General features: G+C 42.7%; 1 protein-coding gene across 3 annotated transcripts in view; it reads left to right on the forward strand.

Moving 5' to 3' along the window:
• Nucleotides 1-7334: 7334 nt before the first annotated feature.
• ENO4 (enolase 4) overlaps nucleotides 7335-19236 on the forward strand; it is a gene marked incomplete at its 3' end in the record, with an annotated part of 29156 nt that continues 17254 nt past the window's right edge. For all 3 annotated transcript variants that reach the window (XM_082641669.1, XM_082641670.1, XM_082641671.1), the window contains exons 1-7: nucleotides 7335-7531; nucleotides 10974-11102; nucleotides 11804-11994; nucleotides 13991-14136; nucleotides 15837-16006; nucleotides 16101-16232; nucleotides 17590-17643. In XM_082641669.1, coding sequence (XP_082497795.1) covers nucleotides 7367-7531; nucleotides 10974-11102; nucleotides 11804-11994; nucleotides 13991-14136; nucleotides 15837-16006; nucleotides 16101-16232; nucleotides 17590-17643 — 987 coding nt within the window. In that variant the 5' untranslated portion in view covers nucleotides 7335-7366. The remainder of the gene's footprint in view (nucleotides 7532-10973; nucleotides 11103-11803; nucleotides 11995-13990; nucleotides 14137-15836; nucleotides 16007-16100; nucleotides 16233-17589; nucleotides 17644-19236) is intronic.

Genomic DNA, 19236 nt, shown 5'->3' on the forward strand with positions numbered 1-19236 from the left:
CAAATCAAGGAAGAAAAAGAGAAAACAACAACACGAACAACAAACAATCCTACACTTTGCCAATAACCAATGTAAAGAGTCAAATCCTAAATTTTTAACAACTGAATTTTTTAAATCTCCCAAATAATTTTTCAAAGGTTTAACAATACCATGAGATTCATGACCGGGCCTGCAGAAATCATCAGTTATAAAGGCATAGACAGTCTTTTGATTTTGCTAATAAGAAATAGATAATTCCTCTTAAGCAGATTAAAGTACATTTTCTAGGAAGTAAAATCCCCTTCAATTAGGTTCTTAGGTTTAATTACAAAAGTCAAACGATTTATTAGCTCTCACTCAAGTACAGCAACAAAACACGTAGGCCCACAGCTCTCAGGGACCAGGAAACAAACCAAATCAATATTTGCACCAGTAACAAGAGAAAATATTTTTAGCCATAATTTTATAAGATATCTAACTGGTCCTCTTAGCTGGGACTCCTCTCTTCTTTGCTGCCCCCTATGTGGAAAATACATTTAACTTTCTTTATTCACAATAAATGCAATTACTACATTTATTTTACTACTTTTATACTGAGAAAAGTACAAATTAGAAAACCTGGCGTTTGTCGGATATTTTATATGTATTCATTTTGCCTTATGAACCCCATAATTATGTCACAGAAATACTCTTAAGTTGTATCTATTTCTATAAAGTTAAAAAGTATCTATTTTAAAATGGCAAAATAGCTTGCTTAAAGAATTTCTTTTGCCTGATTTTTTTTCCTTTTCACTGTCTGAACTCACTGGACTAATTGCCCTACTTCCAGTTTCATTCTGCCTATATATAAATTGTGTGTCTACACCCTGAAAAATACCAATTAAACTGCCAGCAGCAACATCTCCAACAGTATCTTTTGGTCCTCAGTGTCAAAGCCCTTTGAACAAATGACCAGAAGGCTGAACCTAAAACAGCCATTGACAGGATGCCAGTTTTGAACACTCACTTTACAACTATGACTCCAGCTTCCTGAGGCATTTAGGAAGCAAGAGAGAAATAACACATCAACTTTATAACTTTGTGCAAATGGTAAACGTTTAAAGGTCACTAATATTGTTTTAAAGGGGGGGTTTCCCTTATCATTTAATTCAATTCCATCTTAATTCCTGTACAAAGCTAAATGAAGGTTTTCAGACAAATACCGCCAAACTGCTAGAAATTGCTACATTTTCCTTCTCCTTAATTTACTTGGTAATAACGACATCATTAATAATGACTGTGCCTATGTGTTGGGCACAGTGGGAAGAAGTTCACATGGCTTTTTAAATTTAATTCATAGTGGGCTTCCCTGGTGGCACAGTGGTTGAGAGTCCGCCTGCTGATGCAGGGGACGTGGGTTCGTGCCCCGGTCCGGGAAGATCCCACATGCCGTGGAGCGGCTGGGCCCGTGAGCCATGGCCGCTGAGCCTGCGCGTCCGGAGCCTGTGCTCTGCAACGGGAGAGGCCACTACAGTGAGAGGCCCACGTACCGCAAAAAATAAAAATAAAAATAAAAAATTTAATTCATAGCAATCCTATGGATTGAAAATACTAGTCAATGGGGACATGGGCTCAGAGAGGTTAAGTAACTTGTACAAGGTCACACAGCTGGGAACTGGAAAAGCCAGGACTTGAACCCATGGGGTCTGATTCCAAGACCCAATACTTCGAGGCTTTCTTGGCAGGTAGCATCCATTATCAAACCATTCCTGGGTGAAGCCATAGTCATTCTCTTTATGACATGATCCATGAAGAAATCTTTTAGAGCAGTGGTTCTCAACCTTGGCTGCACATTAATATCACATATTCAAAAACTACCCATGCTTGGGTCCCACCCCCTGAGATTCCATTTTAATAGGCCTGGGGTAGGGCCCAGGCATCAGCATTTTTCAATAATACTACAGCAGTGAATAAAATAGGTAATCCTTCTCTTGGTGGTACTTAAATTCTAATGTGCTTAGATTCTAGTAGAATCTAGTAGAATCCCCAGATGATTCTAATGTAGAGCCCTGACTGAGAATCAATGATCGAGAGATTAACACAATTTACCCAGGCTCCTCTCTCTAAGCTCTCAATGTGAGCAACTCAACTGGCTTCTTAGAGAGGATGGGCAAGAGTCTAGCAAAAGCTGACATGAGGCAACAGAATCTGACTGAGTTCTAGACTTGGGAGGCAGTGGAGCACAGTGGGAAGTGCGTGGGCATTGGAGTCAGCCAGACCTGGGTTCAAATTCCATCTCTACTATTTATTAACGGTGTAACCTTGGGCCAGTCACTTACCTTTTGTGACTGTTTTGCAGATTCAACAGGAGGATACAAGGAAAGACCCAGGCAGATAAAAGGGCTCCATCAATGGTAGTTACTGCTGTGGTTTTTGTCGTTGTTAGTACCACAGCGGAAATGACTATTGAGGGGGGGCATTAGTAATGAAAAAATCAAATTAGGAAAAACATTTTTTAGTTAGTCAAATCATTCCTACTTTTATTACCTAGCATTCAATTTACAGCTATTTATGTTGCAGTTAGCTTGGCAATCATATTTCTCATTCATGACAACTGCGTGAGGAAGGGTAACTATTACTCCCATTTTTTAGATGAGGAAAAGGCAACATTTCCATCTGTTCTGTCTCCAGTTTCTATGATTCTATGATTAAAGGCACCTGCAATCATGTTCATTAGTTCCCTATGAAAAATGATATTCAACACAGATGGCAAATGCAGGAAAGAAGAATTAACAAGCACTTGATAGCAACCCCAAAATAACATCTAAATAATCACTTCTGAACATTAAAGTCATGGCAAACAAGTTCCAATTTATATAAAGGTGTTGGAAAGGATTAAGGAAAAATGAACAAATACGTTTCTGTTTTTTTTTTTTTTTTTTTTTTGCGGTATGCGGGCCTCTCACTGTTGTGGCCTCTCCCATTGCTGAGCACAGGCTCCGGACACGCAGGCTCAGTGGCCATGGCTCACGGGCCCAGCCACTCCGCGGCATGTGGGATCTTCCCGGGCCGGGGCCCAAACCCGTGTCCCCTGCATCGGCAGGCGGACTCTCAACCACTGCGCCACCAGGGAAACCCAACAAATACGTTTTTATTTATCCTCATTCATTTAGGAAATGTCTGACATAGCTTAGAAGTTCTTTTTGAAATGCAGACTGAAAAATGGTTAATTTCCTCTATGAAGGATCTTCAATTAGCAGATAGGAATAGACTAACATGTCCTGATATTTTATCTTGAATCAGAGCTACAAAGTAGGAGAGATCTGAGATGGAGAGCCAGTTCAGGGCTTCTCAGTCAAGGTCCCTGAGAAGCCCATAGACGTGGGCAAGTGGCTTACAATTCCGAACATACACCAAACACACCCAGGACACTGAAGAATGGCTTGCCTTAAATGTATTTTTGTCACATGTACAGAATTCCCATGAATGAAATACAAATGCCTCTAGAGGGACCACTGAATTCAGTCACTATATATGACAACTATTACATGGGCTGTGGTGGAGGAGGGTGGTGTCTCAATCTTTTGTTGTTGTTTAAAAGGAGTCTTCATAATGAAAAAGGCTGGGAAACCTTTTTCCTAACACTGATCTAGTCCAACCCTCTCATGTTATCCATGAGGTCCCAGAAGATCTTGGGGACAGCTGGGACTCCAATCTAAGTTTTCTAATTCCCAGACAAATGGTCCTTGTCCCACACCATACATCCCTTCCAATGCGGCAACCCCATTCTCTTTCTAAAGGAGGAGAGTATAGTCCTATCCTCTCTCCCTGGATATGTTCCAGAATTTTCTATATCTCCTGAGTCTTTCCTTCCCTTCATTTCCTTCCCCTCATCAACTCCCAGTTTACACCTTTAGGGTGAGCAGCATTCAGTCCCTTTCAAGCTCTGACACTCTGTAAGTACCCTTGGACATTTAGTCTCAATATGAAATGGAAATATAGTCACCAAGGTACTGAAACAAGGAGTGTGTTAAGTATATAAAATATGCATATGCATAAATGTATTTTACATCCCAAACCCTAGTACTTCTAATATCTATGGAAAAGAAGAAAATTGGAATATTCATGAATAATAATTTTATTTACTCTGGATCTATCAACACCAATAGGCCATTAAACCCCTAGCACACCAACTTTTCAAAATGCTTTCACATCTATTATTATTTCAGTTTATTGTCCCAATGGTTCACTAGGATGTAAGTGCTACTGAAGTGCCAATAGAACTTAAGTGCCACAAAGAGAAGAGATGTTATCCATTTTATTCAGTGCTTTTCCCCCAGGGCCTAGAACAGTGCCTGACACATGGTAAGCATTCAATAAATATTGGTTGATTGAGTGAATGACAGAAGTAAACAGGGAGGGTAGGTTTATTTATTTATTTAGCCTTCATTAAGTTTTATTTTTATTTGAGAAGATGGAATGATCCATAAGGGAAGAACTGAGTTCCTAAAAATCTCTTTTCAGTCTTCAATTCTCCTATAACATTTGACTTAATATCCTTCCCTCAAATATTTTTTCCCTCAAATATTTTTAATGTAATTCTTCAAAGTTATATAAGTAATACACTCATTTCAGGAAAATCAGATACCACTAATATATAAAAAGAAGAAAATAAAAGATCCCATCAGGGTGACACAATTAACATGCAAATGTATATCTTTTTAGACTTTATTCCATGCATGTGTACACACAGACACACACATCTGAGAAAGTCCCCAAACTCTCTGCCCTAGATTCCGGGCTGTGGATTTTTTTCTTTTTTCTCTAAGTCCTTTTTGGTTGTCCCCCTGTGTCCTAAATAAATTTGTTCCCCAATATTTAGGTCCTGAGTTTAAGAGGATTGGTTTCCCTTTTCCCTCCAGAGGATTCATCTAGTCTTATTCAACTTTAAATTCTTTGTGGATGTCTTATATCTGTGTCTTCAGTCCTCCTGTTCCTCTGGGATACCTCAAGCTTCACACATCTACAACCAAATGTACCACATTTCCTCCATCAAAACCAGATCACTCTCTCACTTACTGCATTTCTGTTAACTGAGACAGAATTCTACGAGTTATCCTCTATGGAGTCATCTTTGGTTCCCCGACCCCACATCCAATCACTCAAAGTGATTTTCATCCTTCCATCCTGTCTCGTCCTTCTCTTCCCATTGCTACCATCACCGTTTCAGCTCTTACATCTATATTATTTTCTACCTGAGTCTCCTGTTTTTGCATAACCAAACACCCACCAAGCCTACCTACTGCTGCCAGTTAGCCTCCTCCAACACTCAGGAGGCTTCCATCTTGCCTATCCTATATTCAGAAGTTCGGGGGTGCCCTCCACTCTTACAGAATGGCATTCCAGTTCCTTCACAATCTCACCTCAGACTACTTTGCCATCCTTATTTCTCATTGTTCCTGAAGATAAAGGCTTTGCTCAAACCAGCCTGGGGTACTCATTATTCACAAAATATCCGACTGTGAGTTAAGTGTTTATTATGTGTAAAGTCCATCCATTCATTCAACGAACATTTACGGAATATCTATTCTGTCAGGTAATGTACGGATGCTGGGGACGCAACGGTGAACAAGACAGATCAAGTCCCTGTCCTTAAGGAATTTAGAGGCCAGCGGGTTACAGAGGGGAGACTGAGACATGATGGTCCCAGCCCAGGATGCTTAATTTTCCATTAAAGCGTCAAATGAATCAAGACATCCTTAAACGCTGAATTTTGCAGCTGCAGCTGCAAATGGGAAAGGAGTTCAGAAGGAAGGAAAGGCTGGCCACAGTGTGAGCTGGAGTGTGGAGCATGGCTTCTTTGAAGATATGGGAGTCAACAGGCATTAAAGGATGGAAAGGATGGACGTGTGAGAGAAGGAGTACCTTCCTTCTAAAGGGATATGAGGAAAGGCACGTGGTGGGATGGAAACAGCAGCAACAGCGCTGGCTTATCCTGAATAAAACGTTCATTCAACACCTATTCAGCAGAGCACAAGCTCTGTCCCTGCAGCGAGGGTGAGGATGGCTCAGACTTGGCTCCTGTCATGGAGGGATTTCCATCTAGCAAGGATAAGGTAGATCCATGATGATCTATCACACCCCAGAAAGTTCCATTGTTCCATTAGAGAACTGGAAAAAACACTGAGGGAGTTCAGAAGGAGGTGCATGTCTGGGTTCTTAGAGCACTATTTACAGAATCACATTATTTGCATGCATCTACCTGCCTCTATTGAAAATAACTATCTTGTTTCAAAGTGTTTTCTCACTCACTTTCTCATTTTACTCTGACTTGTGAAGTAGGCAGAGTAGTTAAGATTGTTTTCCAGATGAGCAAAAGCCCAACATGAACGCTTTAAATGGTCTGCCTTAGGTCACGAACACCAACAGGCCAAGAGTGGAACAAGAACACCCTGTCCATCTCAGCCCTTTCCTGCAGCAGATGTATCTAGAGCAGAGGGCGCGCATTAAGAAGTTGTATAATTGCACGAGACACCTAGCAAGTGTAATAAAGCCAAGCAGGCAGTTTGGACTTAAAAGGGCAGGACGCAGGCGGCCTCTGAAGGTTCTAAAGAGAGAACAGGACCCAATGACAGTCCTCCATTCCTGCTTCTCCTCCTCAAGTCTGTCTGTAACACCCTACCCTAGGCCTGTCCTTAAGGTTCATCCCCAATTTTTCCGGCCCACACTGTTTTTTTCCTTCTGCGGAAGAATTTCACCCCACTAGTCCCACTCATCTCCCAGGGGAGGGCGCGTGGCCGTTCTCTCCTGGACCTCGCAGTACGCCCAGCCAGCACACCGCTCTGCTCAGGGCTGGTAAGTATCTGCGGAATCACTGAATTCCTGGGTCCTCCACAGCTTAGTAAGGGTACCCAGAGTTCTTACCACCCTCCCCCCGAGAGTGGGCCGGCACAGGCCGCCGCCCGGAGGAGCTCCCCGACCGCGAGGAACGAGGGGGTGGCTGGGGGAAGCCCGATGGCCTGAGTCCCAGGGCCACCGGGAACCGGCGCCACCCGAGGTTCGAGTCCCCAGCTGGAAGCCGGGGCTAACCCTCTCACGCCTCCGCAAAAAGCGCTTCATGAGAGCGTTAACTATTCTTCCATCTGAAAACCTTCGGGGAAAGAGTGGAAAACGACGCCAGGCGGGAGCCGGTCTCAAGAATCAATGAACCCAACCCCGTGGGCCAAACCCTCAGGGAGAGGGAGGGGGAGGAGGACGAAGTAGCCATTCGCTACTCGGGCTGCGGGAAGAACGTGAGGCTGGAAGCATCGCGAGATCTGGGGTCGGGATCTCGCTGCGTTGCCTAGCGACTGGGAGGACGCTCGCGGGCCCCCCAGCTAACCCCCGCTGTAGCCTTAAATCTCCTACCATGGGGGAAGAAGGCGGCGGCCGCAGCTGTGGGACCACTAGGGAGCTGCAGAAGCTGAAGCAGCAGGCGATGGAGTACTACCGGGAGAACGACGTTCCGCGCAGGCTGGAAGAGCTGCTCAACTCCACCTTCTACCTCCAGCCTGCCGATGTCTACGGGCACCTGGTAGGGACCTGGGACAAGAACCCTCTCCTCTCCAGCCCCTCTCCCCACGCCCCGCGCTGCGGCAACGCCGTGCGCCTGCGCCACAGAGTCGCGCACGCGCGCCGCCGCCGCGGGGTCGGGGGCAGTAGTTGCGCGGAGCCGCGACCCTGAAGGGAAGAAGCAGGGCGGAAGTCTGGGTGAAGGAACCTCGAGAGAGAAAGTGGTGGACTGGAAGCTGCTAGAGGAATGAGGACTCTAGGTGACAGCTCAGGACCTGGCAGGCATCCTCGCTACCTCTGGGCGGGCCTGCCACGGTTGCCAGTTGACTTTTTAATCACAGACCTTAATACCTCGTAGCTCAGTTTACCAACCTTCAGCGGCCTCCTTTTGACCACGGGACGAACACCTTGGTATTCGCTACAGCTTAGCCTCAGCCTACCCCGGGGCCTCATACCCAGCAGGCTCCCATCGCTGCCAAGTTTTCAGTCGATTTCAAATGTCCGCTCCTTGACTTGTGCGCCCTTCCCGTCCTGGATGCCCGTCCCACCTGACCAGCTCGCACCTAGACTTAAAATTTAGATCAGAGTCTTGCCCACTTTGCCCAGGACTAATCGTCCTTCAGGTCCTTGTAGCGTCCCCAGCATGTACTGAAATCCTCCCTGGGCAGCTTGTGAGCTCCTATGGAGAGCGGCGGCCTTTTCATATACCCCTCCTAAGCCCTGTGCCCAGCGCACCATCTGGCACACATCTTAGCCTTAAGCAGTGGGCAGTTGAAACAAAGGCAAGCGTTTTCTCACTTCCAGATCCATAAGTACTAACCAACACCCACCTTCTGGAAGGCATCATGGTTGGGACTGGTAGGAATTTGCACTATGGTGAGGCAATATGCCAACACCAAGCAGAGTACTTAAATGCTGTGAAGAAGCATGATGTGTTTGCAGGGTTCAAAATCACACCTTGTAGATTCAGTTAATATAGGGGATGTTCCACGAATGTTTATTTTTCTCAGTCCTGGCCTATACATCAAACTGGAGGAGGGGCGGGGGGGGAGGTGTTTATTGATGCACCTTTTTGTGCTATGTGCTTTATGTGATATCACATCATCCTTAGGACCACAGTGAGGTAAACGTTATGATTCCTGTTTTACAAATAAAGAACTGTGGCCCAGTGAATTTAAATGATTTCCCCAAGGGACACAGTGAATGACAGTGAGAAATCAAACCCGGTCTGTTTCCCTAGTCCCTAGTAGAGTGCGTGGTACATAGTGGACAGTCAAGAACTATTTGTGGGATGAAGGAGTGAATGCAGCTCCCAATTCCATTATCTTTCCACTGTCTCTTGCTAGAGGAATTCTTGAAAGTTAACGACTTCCTCATTTTACAAAGACACCAAGCCCTTGTCTCACTGCTACTTAGTGCAAAAGGTAAGACTGGAAACTTGGACTCTTGTCCCCAGTGTAACGCTCTTCCCAGCCTATTAGGTAGCCAGGTCTTTGGTTTGCACAGCTCTCTGGGAGTTTTATACTTCAGTTAGGGACAAAAGCCACCGATACATAAGATAACTGGAGTAATAGATAGGGTAATATAGGATTGAGTGCTAGACTGAGGAATAGATCACTGTGTGCCTGTTATAGGAATTCAGGGGTGGGGAAGATGCCTGTGGGCTGTAGCATCTGAGAGTTTTGGCTTGGGCTTTGAAGGGTGTTCAGGAATTGGATTGGCATAAAGGCAACCTCCTTTTCATCTTCCCAGTCACTGCCCCGGTTTTGGCCTTCCTTATTCTCACCTAGTCTCCCCCTCTCTCAAGGCCATCCCCAACAGTGCTGCCAGAGCAATGTTCCTAATCCCAAACCTGACCATCATTCTTTTGCTCAGAAGCTTCCTGTGGCTCCCCCTTGCATGCTGAGTAAGATCAAACACGTTCCAGTGTGTGACTCACAGTGCTCGCCCGGCTACCTCGGTAACAGGCTCAACTCCCCTGCCCCTCCCCACCACTCCTCCGCACAGGCGCACTGACTTCCCCCTACAGCGTGAAGTTTCCCCAATTCCCTCCCCTTCACTTATCCTATTCCCTCTACCTGAAGTACCTGCCCTCAGTTTCTCCCTCTTGTCTGCCTGTTGAACTACTACACAACCTCCAGTGTCCAGCTCAAATGCCATTTCTTCTATGCTTCTCTTACATATTAGAGGAATTCAGGGACGGGAAAGATGCCTGTGGGCAACAACAATATTACTATTGCATAAAACTTATAATTGAGAGTTTGAGAATTTAATGACGTCGTGTATACAAATGTGCCCAAGGTTTGTGTCTGACATTTATGAATGTATACAAGATATAATGTATGGAATCCTAAATATGCCAGGCATTGTGCTATGTGATACCGTGATAAACAAGACAAAGTCACTCCTTCAAGGTAGCTCCTAAGCATTTTTTAAAAGTTTGTTCCATTCTCCTCCTAACACAGCATGTGGTACATTGTAGGTGCTCACTGCTTGTTGAATTGAACTCACAAAGTATAAGCTAGATCGTGTTTTTCTCCCGATTCTATCTAACTTCATTTAGGTACTTACTCTGTCATATACAAACCATCATCCTTCAAACGCACGGATAGCTTGAAAGTTGGCTTTTGCTTTAGTTCTCCTGGCCATCACCTTGGTGCTGGCACACTGCTGATGGGCATTAATGACCTGTTATGTAGGTTGTGGTCACTGGATTTTGAAGTGAAAGGTAAGAGGCCTGGTCTGCTAAATGAAAATGAAGAGCGAATACTGTCTGGTGATAAAGGGGGTGAGGAGGGTGGGCCTTCACTCGCCCCTCTTCCTTCTCTCCCAGCTTCCGCCCCTCTGCGTCGGGACACCGTGCTGAATCTTTTTACTCAGGCTCCTTGAGTGGACTTTCTCCCTCAGCTTCATTCTCTTTCTTCCGTCTCTTTCTTGGATCACTTCCAAACGACTTCTGCTCTTCCACATCAACGAAACTGCTGTTACTAAGGTTCCAACAATCCTCTCTAACCATGTAGTTCTACGCATGATCTGATGGTAAGTGAAATACAGCCTCTGCATAAGTCTTCACCATTAAAATATCCGGTGCCTTGTTGGGAGGAATGAAAATAGACCCACTTAAGGATTTTTTAGGTTTGAATGCATCACAGTATTCTAGAGACCAATTGACTTCGGTATCTTGGACAGAAGGATAGGTTAGGGCCCACTAAAGAGTGACACGAGACCTTTAAATAAAGACATGTTTGCGAGTTTCTGCTGAGAGTTCAAAAAGCAAACTGCCCCACGTACCAGAGGCTAAATCCAAATCTCTGAACGTTCCCGCAGAGCTGCTAGGCTAATCCCAGAACGAGGAGGGCATTCAAGGAGAGGTTTAGTAGAAACTAGAGTAAATGTGAATGACCTTTTAAAGATAAATTAGATGTGGTATTGTGATTTTTGTGTTTTTTGTGTGTGTGTTGAAGGCAAACTGCTTTTCTAAACTTGCAAAGCCTCCCACCATATGCAAAGTCGTGGGGAAAAATGTGCTGGATGGACTGGGGCTTCCAACACTACAAGTGGAAATATTCTGCACCGTTCAAAATTTTCCCAAGGTAGGAGGCAGCTTAAATGTGTTCTTCACTATGTCCTGGCTCCACTGCATTTATTAGCATGTATTGTCTAAATTATGGAAAATTAATGTTTTGAAATTCAGTGTGTGCGAACTACACACACTATATGTAGTAATTAGGAAAACAAAGCATGAATCATACAATCTTCCATGATGGCTTATTAGGTTATGTGTACTACTGGTACAGACATGACTTGCTAACCTGAAGATGATCCAAGATGGAGAAAGGAAATGGGGCAAAAATAGTTTTAAAAACTCTGACATTATTAATGTCATGAGTTCTCTAAATCTGCAGATAGGGTTATAGATTCATGTATTTATATATAGATTTATAGATATATAGACCGATCTACATAAAGAAAAATTCATTTTCATAAATGAAAATAATTATGATTAAATTTGTCTCCTTTTAGCTATTTTTTTAGAGAGGTAGTGATAAAAATAAAGTTCAATGTAGGGTTTTTAGAAGGGTATTTTAACAAGGTAATAATTTTAAACGTTCCTTCAAGTTGGGTTCCATCGTGTTTCAATAGCTATAAAAATATCTCAAAGAAAATTATAGATTCTCATTTTCTCTTTGAAATTGGTGATAAAATATCATGTACCTTAAAAGCTGGATGCATTCAATTTCCTATTTCCCGTGAAAGGTAGGGAGAATGTAGAACATGTTTGTGTTGTTTTCAGAATATATGTTCTGTGGTGATCTCAACTCCCTTCAAAGTCCATGAGAACGCTCTACCGGAGCTGGTTGAAGCAGAGGAATTAGAAAGGTCAGATGCCGTCAGCACTGCGGTGCGGTGGGTCAACGAAACCATCACCAAGGAGCTTCAGGGCTTAGCTCCTTCCAACCAGGCTGAGGTGGATCAGGTGCTCAGGTAAATTTCGCACTTTGAAATATAAGTGTCCAGTATAACTATGTACCTCTTTTCTTTCCATTTCACCTGCCAATGAAATGGGTCTGTCATATCTATAGGGTACAGTCGGGAAGTCAATTAAGAAGCATATGCTAAAGCAGCAAAATTTAGCATAAAATGTTGTTTTTCTTCTGAAAACCCTGTTATTAAAATTTTACTTTGTAAGGCTACATAAGGCCCTTTGGCCTCTTTTATGCATAGAGCTTTCCTAGGATTCAGTGAAAAGTTTCTCAGGAAAAGGATTAAGAATACAGACGTCCTCCTTTCCCCCTCCCCACCTCCTCACATGCCCCCCTGGTCCATGAGCCTCTCTTATCCTTTTATATAGCCCAGTGGGTGATGCTTATGTTCTGACCTCCAGACACAACCAAGTCTTCCAGATTTTGCCCATAGGTTGACTCTAAAATGTGAAAACCAAGGAACTGTTTACTAGGACTACGTGAGCACTGTTCAATGCCTAACCAAGTGTGGGTTAGTATTCCTTTTCCTTTTGTGTGGGTCCAACGCCACAACCCTCTTGGTCAAAGAAGGTCAACTGGATTCTCTTTCTCTAAGCTTCAACACTTGCTTAATTGTGCATAACTTCACATTTTAGTTTGCCTCAGAGTTGGATCATGACCTTATAAAAAACGTGTTTGAATAGTTTTTGGTTGCCTTACAGTTTTTGAATGCTATTCCACTTAGTCCTTTGTGTGTGTGTGTGTTATTTGCTTTTTTTTTTTTAGGCAATCTTTTTTTTTAAATTTTTAAATTTTATTTATTTTTTTATATAGCCAGTTCTTATTAGTTATCTGTTTTATACATATTAGTGTATACTTGTTAATCCCTATCTCCCAATTCATCACACCACCCGCCCCCGCTACTTTCCCCCCTTGGTGTCCATACATTTGTTCTCTACATCTGTGTCTCTATTTCTGCCCTGCAAACCGGTTCATCTGTACCATTTTTCCAGGGTGTTATTTGCTATTAACACATCCTTATTTTTTCCCAAGCTCTCAGTCATACTTTCTATTCTGTTACATTCCTTTTTTCCTGGAGTTTTCCCTCCCAAATCTCCCATCTTGACTGGTTCCTCTTTAGGCCTACTAAAGAGATGCCATAAGACATCCCTTCATTGTTCTCCTGTTTCCTGGATCCCATATTGTCCTCTTTCTTAAATTACTGGATTCCAACCTTTAAAAGTAAGGATGAGAAAAGGGTATTTGGGATGTAAATTTTTTGAGTTCTTACATGTGTGGAAATGTCAGTACTTTCCCTTTGTGGTTTACAGTTTAGCTGAGTATAGAATTCTCATTTGAAATCGATTTCTCTCAGTACTTTAAAGGCACTGCCCCATTGGCATCTGGTGCAAATCTGATTCCCATATCTTTTTTTTTTTTTTTTCTGGCTTGTTATTATTGTTATGTCTGTGGAAGCTTTTAGCCTCTTTTTATTCCGGGGAGCTGATATTTTATGTAGATGCACCTAAGCTGGATTTCCCAACAGTTTTCTTAACTGTTCATTTTAAGCACCCACCTCAAAAAAAAAAAAAAAAAAAGAGAAAAGCAAGAAAGAAAAGGAAGTCCTGCACATAGTGCTATATATTTTACTGTCTGTTCTTGCCTCATTTTTAGTCTGATCGTCATTTATTCAAAAAGAAAATCCAATAGCCCTTAATCAAACTATATCTTCAAATTTTACTTTAAAAAATAACAAACAGGGCTCAGATAATTTTAAAAATGAGCACCTAAAATCTTTAAACATTTATTTCCAGGCCCAAATGATTTTCAGTTCTTGAACATAGTTTTATAACAGCATCATTTTTTAGCCTTGGAAATTGAAGCTGATTTGTTCTTAGGTAGCTTAAAAAGCAGAGTTAACTACTGACACATTTTGGGGTCAGCACTAAAACATGACCAGAATTACGAGTGATATTTCTCAATATCTCATTGTAAAGTTATACTTTCTTACCATTAAGGACATTCTTTGAAAGTAAAGTACAAGAAGATAAGGAGGGAAAAGAATTGGAAAAGAGCCTGGAAGACTCCACAGTGCCTACACCTTCACCTCTAACACCACCACTGCCTCCTCCACCTCCAGCCAAAAAAAAAGGACAAAAGCAAGGTCGGTGGCTTATCATCCTGCAGGACCATTAGTAACAAATGTGGAGGAAGAAAGGCTGAAACTTGGACTGCCTTTCCAAGTTCAAGTCTCTCTGCTGCAGACCTAGGTTGGAGTCCCACCGGGTACCATCCACCCTTCACGCCACTTCCTTGCTTAAAGCTACTGTGTGAGGTGGGCACGGTTTTCCCCCACCCCACCGTCCATTTTTATTTGTAAGATAAAAATATTTCTTACCCAGAGGTGAACACTTAGTAAACAGAGTGCACTGAACAGTGGCAATGCCCAAGGCAGGGAAGGGGAGGGTGGCACGGAGACCTTTAACTGCTCCTCAAAATTCCCATTAGCTCCTCAGAAAGCCACTCCGTATTTTAAAGATGAATGATATCCTTTGATATGGATAACCAACATTTCCTCAGTCATAGGTAATATATTAATGAAACTTGTCTTTGGAAGACCTTGCTATTTTAAGACAAATAATCTTAAAGTTATCATGGACCTTTGTTCCATGCCTTCCAACATGTGGCTATAACCTCAGCTCCTCCAGTATGTTCATTCTGGAGCTGCTGCTGGAGCTCTTGTAACAGTGATCTGTGTGTCTGTCCAACTACAACATGCTCCCGGAGGACATGAGTCATGCCTCATTCAATTTAGCACTGCCAGCCCCTAGCACAATGCCGGAAACAAACTAAACACCAGATAAGTGTGGGTTCCATTAAATAAGAAAGCGCAAGAAGCAGGGACCAAAGGGATCGTGAAGCCAAGGTGTCTTATTTCATAGATTTAGATACTGAGGCCCAGAGAGGGGAGGAGAGTTGCCCAAGGCAGAAGAATCCTGTTAGACCAATCTTCTCCTGGAGGGTGGGGATGACCACTACTGAATCATAGGTAGAGACTGCCAACAGGTGTTCATTTGGTGGTTTCTTTTGACGGATAGAACTCGGAATGTAAGAAGGGAAGAAGTAGGAGGGGACAGTAATTTGCTACACATTTAATATGCGCTGGGTGTTCACACATCTTATTCCACTTGTCTTACCTACCTGACTCAGGTCAGTAGCTGTGGGGAAGGAGAGGACAGGAGGAAAACTAGAGATTTATTATGGACATTGTGGTACCTGATCAGACGGGGTGTCTGAGAATACGTGAGAGTGAAAGATGGGTGAGGATTCTGGGTGGATGGTTAGATCTGGAAGGAAGCCCTCATAGAAAAGGGCATCCGTTTGGGGTGGGCAAACAAGATAAGTAGTTAGATATTCACATGAGATATTCAACAGGAAGCTGGGTATGCAAGAGCGGTGGTGGAACGTAGGAAAACAAAGGGTTTGGAATTCAAAGACCATCCAAATCCTCCCCCTATTCACTTTCTGTTGGGTATTGGGCAAGTCTTTGAACCTAAGCCCCCGTTTAGGTGAGATAACAATATCTGCCCCACATGACTGTTGAAGGATTTAATACTGAATGTTCTAAAATTTCTTAGGCAAAATCCATGGCTAAGGATTATTTGAGCATTAGGGAGTAGTAAGTGACATCAGACGGAAACTTCTCAGGGGTCGAAGTGGTGAATATTTTCTTGCCAGCCTCAGCTTTCAACCCTTCTTTATGCTGGGCCTTCACAGCTATAAGTAAAGCATTAAAAAGATATATAGTTTTATCATAGTCAAACTTTCTAGAAAGCAATCTTTTATCAATATTTTTTTCTTCAGGGAGGAAGGATACTCTTACAAAAAAACCAATGATACCCCCAGAACCTGTTGAGCCCATACTCTGTGGCAGCATGGCCATAGGAGCTGTGTCACTGGCTGTTGCCAAAACCAGTGCCGTGCTGGGCAATAATCCTCTATACTTAAATATTGCACTGCTGAAGCACCACCAGGTTAGTACCCATTACATTCCTTTACAAGGACCCATGAGTATCTCAAGATAATGAACGATGTTTCTCACTTCCCCTTGCTTTCCCCCTTTTTCAGGATCAGCCAGCAAAGCTAACTATACCTCTCCTGATGGTATCTCTGGTCAGCTGTGGGAAGTCATCACCTGGCAAGCTGAATTTAATGAAAGAAGTGATTTGTATACCCCGTCCTGGATTAACAGCTAAACAAGTACCTTACATTATCTCAAACTACCTTTTCTTAAAAAAAAAAAAAAAAAAGCCTTCATCATCAATGAGTTTTTAGTGTATGTTCCTAAGGCTTATGACACCAAGGGAAAAGGAATTAAATATAAAATGAGAAAAAAAAATTAGGAAATTAGGGAAGTGGGACGAAAACAAGACCTCAAACGAAAGAGAACCAAATTTAGACCACCTTGGATCTCCAGCTCATCACAACAGTGACTCAGGCTAGTGGTTCACAGACAAGCCACGGGCGAGTGACTTTGCACGCCTTGATAGTGCTGGAAGGATATTCTCTGGGGCAACTGAGATTTTTAAATTTACTAGTCTATGCACTGTGGCTGCAACAAGAGGAAGGTGGCACTTTCATAGCAGCCCTTCTGTTAAGTAGGAACTGCAGGGCCTAGCAGATTGCCTGGCACGTAAGAGAGGTTTAGTGCATGTTTACGGAATATGGAATGAAGGAATCCTAAGTGGCGTCTTTACTACTCAGAGGTTTGTTAGTGTCTCATTGTTCTTCAGCGGCATGAATGAGTCAGTATGCCTTTTTAAATCTTCATGAATTATTCTACCAATTAGGCATTCGGGAGAACTAAACATTCGTGTCCTGTAGTGGATGTTTACAGGAAAAGTACAGGAAGCTCCATCCCCTCCGGTAGTATATTGACTGATATTTTATCTAAGCTAGTGACAATCATTTTTTTAAATCTCAAGATAATTTCTTTATGATAAAGAATTCTTTTTTAAGGAGAATAGTCATTACCCACTTCTACCAATTTTGGAAGACTAGGATTTATATCTGGCTCACCATCTGTCAGATCATGTTCAGATCCTGGTGCCAGGATCTTTCCTTCAGTTAATATCTGCTATTTGGGTACCAGAGCATTTGGCATGCCATTCTTCATCTGTCTCCATATGCAGATCCCACCACCATCAGAATACATTTTTCTACTTTCTAAGTGACAGTGGATTTATACTAATTCAAACACTATCATGCAGAATCCCTTGATGACCTGTGACATGTATTGCAAGAAGGTTGGTCAGGAGACCATGAAAGAGAATGAAGTTAACTTGATCCAACCAACTGAACCAATCAGTTCTGAACAATGAAGAGAGGATAATGAGGAAGAAAAACCTCTCATTCATTTTCAACCAAATAAAAATTGAGGGTTGAAGATTAACATTTAATCTTCTGATTTTGTAGGCCATATATAATTCACTAACCAGGATGCATCATCAGGGACCCTACAGATTTTCTGAGTTAGAAATAGCCATGTGTGGTATAAGTTTTTATGTTTAAAATTCTAGACTGCAGTTGTGGAAGATCATGGTTATTCTACTTACAGGGTGTGGACATGCTTCTGGAAATTCAGAAACACATTAACAAAACAATTGAAATGGTATGTAAAGAGAATCTATGGTATCTAATAACTGATGCTTATATACCTTCTAGTAACCAAATTATAGTTCATTATGCAACAAAATCAATATTGTTGTTACAGACATGAAAACATTAATTTTCTTTGGGTTTCGCATATGAGCCAAGCTTATACATTCCCTCATTGGCTATGGGTCCAGTTGCTAATGGAACTTAACAATCTTGTTTTGATCTCTGAGGCAGCTGGCCCTACACTAAGATCATCCCTTTGGATTTGCAAAGAAAGAAAGGATCTGGCCCCTAGGATTAGTGAGAGGCAGTTTGGTATAATGGTTAAGGCACAATCACTTGTGCCTGCTTAGAATCCTGGTGTTGGGCAAACAAGCACCCTTGGCTGAGCAGCCCTTGAGGGGGAAAGTCACAGAGGCAGTATGAGGGGCAGCTGTATGAGTCAGCGGGTTGTTCCATCATATTCTAACTGGGGTAATGCACAATGATGTGGCAGGGCTGAGGGACCCAATCCTTGTCTTTTATTTTAGAATAATACTGCATTTATAGAGAAGTTGCAGAGATAGTTTAGAGAGTTCCCAAATACTCCTCACCCAGTTTCCCCAAGGTTAACAGGATACATTACCATAGCGTATTCGTCAAAACTAAGAAATCAACATGCTACATTACTAATAACTAAACTCCAGACTTTATTTGAATTTCACTGGTTTTCCCACTAATGTCCTTCCTCTGTTCCAGGATCCAATCCAGGACCCAATATTTATTTAGTGTGAGGCTTTTAAGCTACATGATTAGGAAGCACTAGCTCCTTCCCCAGCAGGATGGGGGCTGAGATATAATCTCAGTACGACATAAAGGAACTTTGGCTCCAGTGCTATCTTGCCAGCACAGAATATGTGATGGGGGAGGGTGGTGGGGGGCCAAGCCCTAGAGTTGATCAGAATTGCTTTAAGCACCAGCCTGGAGCCAGTTTCTGGGGTGCTTTTCAGGAGGACAACTGTTTTACGGGTGACCAATCTGCAGAGACTCAGACTTGGACAAGTTAACCCTGACTGTATTCTGCTTTGCCCCTTACTAGCTGTGTGACCTTGTGCCAATTATATAACCTCTCTGCCTCAGCCTTGTCGTCTATAAAATGGGTGTGATACATTGTGAGGAGTAAACGAGCTGAATATATGCAATGTGCTCAGAGCAGGAGCGGACACAGCAGTGAACAATACACAGTGGTGGTGGTTATCAGAGCAGGTGGAAGAAGTCCAGCTCAGAATATTAGGGAATTCAGGATCTCTGAGCTCTCTGCAATCATCCTGACTTCCAGATTTTTAATTATACAATTTTAAATATACAATTGATTTTTAATTATACAAGCAGCTCATGAATGTTCCTGTGAAAATTCAAACACTGGTAGAGCTAGTCCCCCCTCCCCGCCGGTACTAACTCCCCCTCCCTCGACCCCACAGCCACTACTACCCTCAGTTCCAGTCCCATCTCTAGAGGGACTCTAGATGACTGTTAAAAATTTAGTGCGGTCTTCTAGCCTTTCTTTTGTATTTATACACACAGACACACAGTCACCACACATACAAATATATAGTGTGTTTTGTGT

This window comes from Mesoplodon mirus (genome assembly GCF_964341445.2).
Source record: "Mesoplodon mirus genome assembly, chromosome: 2".
NCBI classification, from domain to species: Eukaryota; Metazoa; Chordata; class Mammalia; order Artiodactyla; family Ziphiidae; genus Mesoplodon; species Mesoplodon mirus.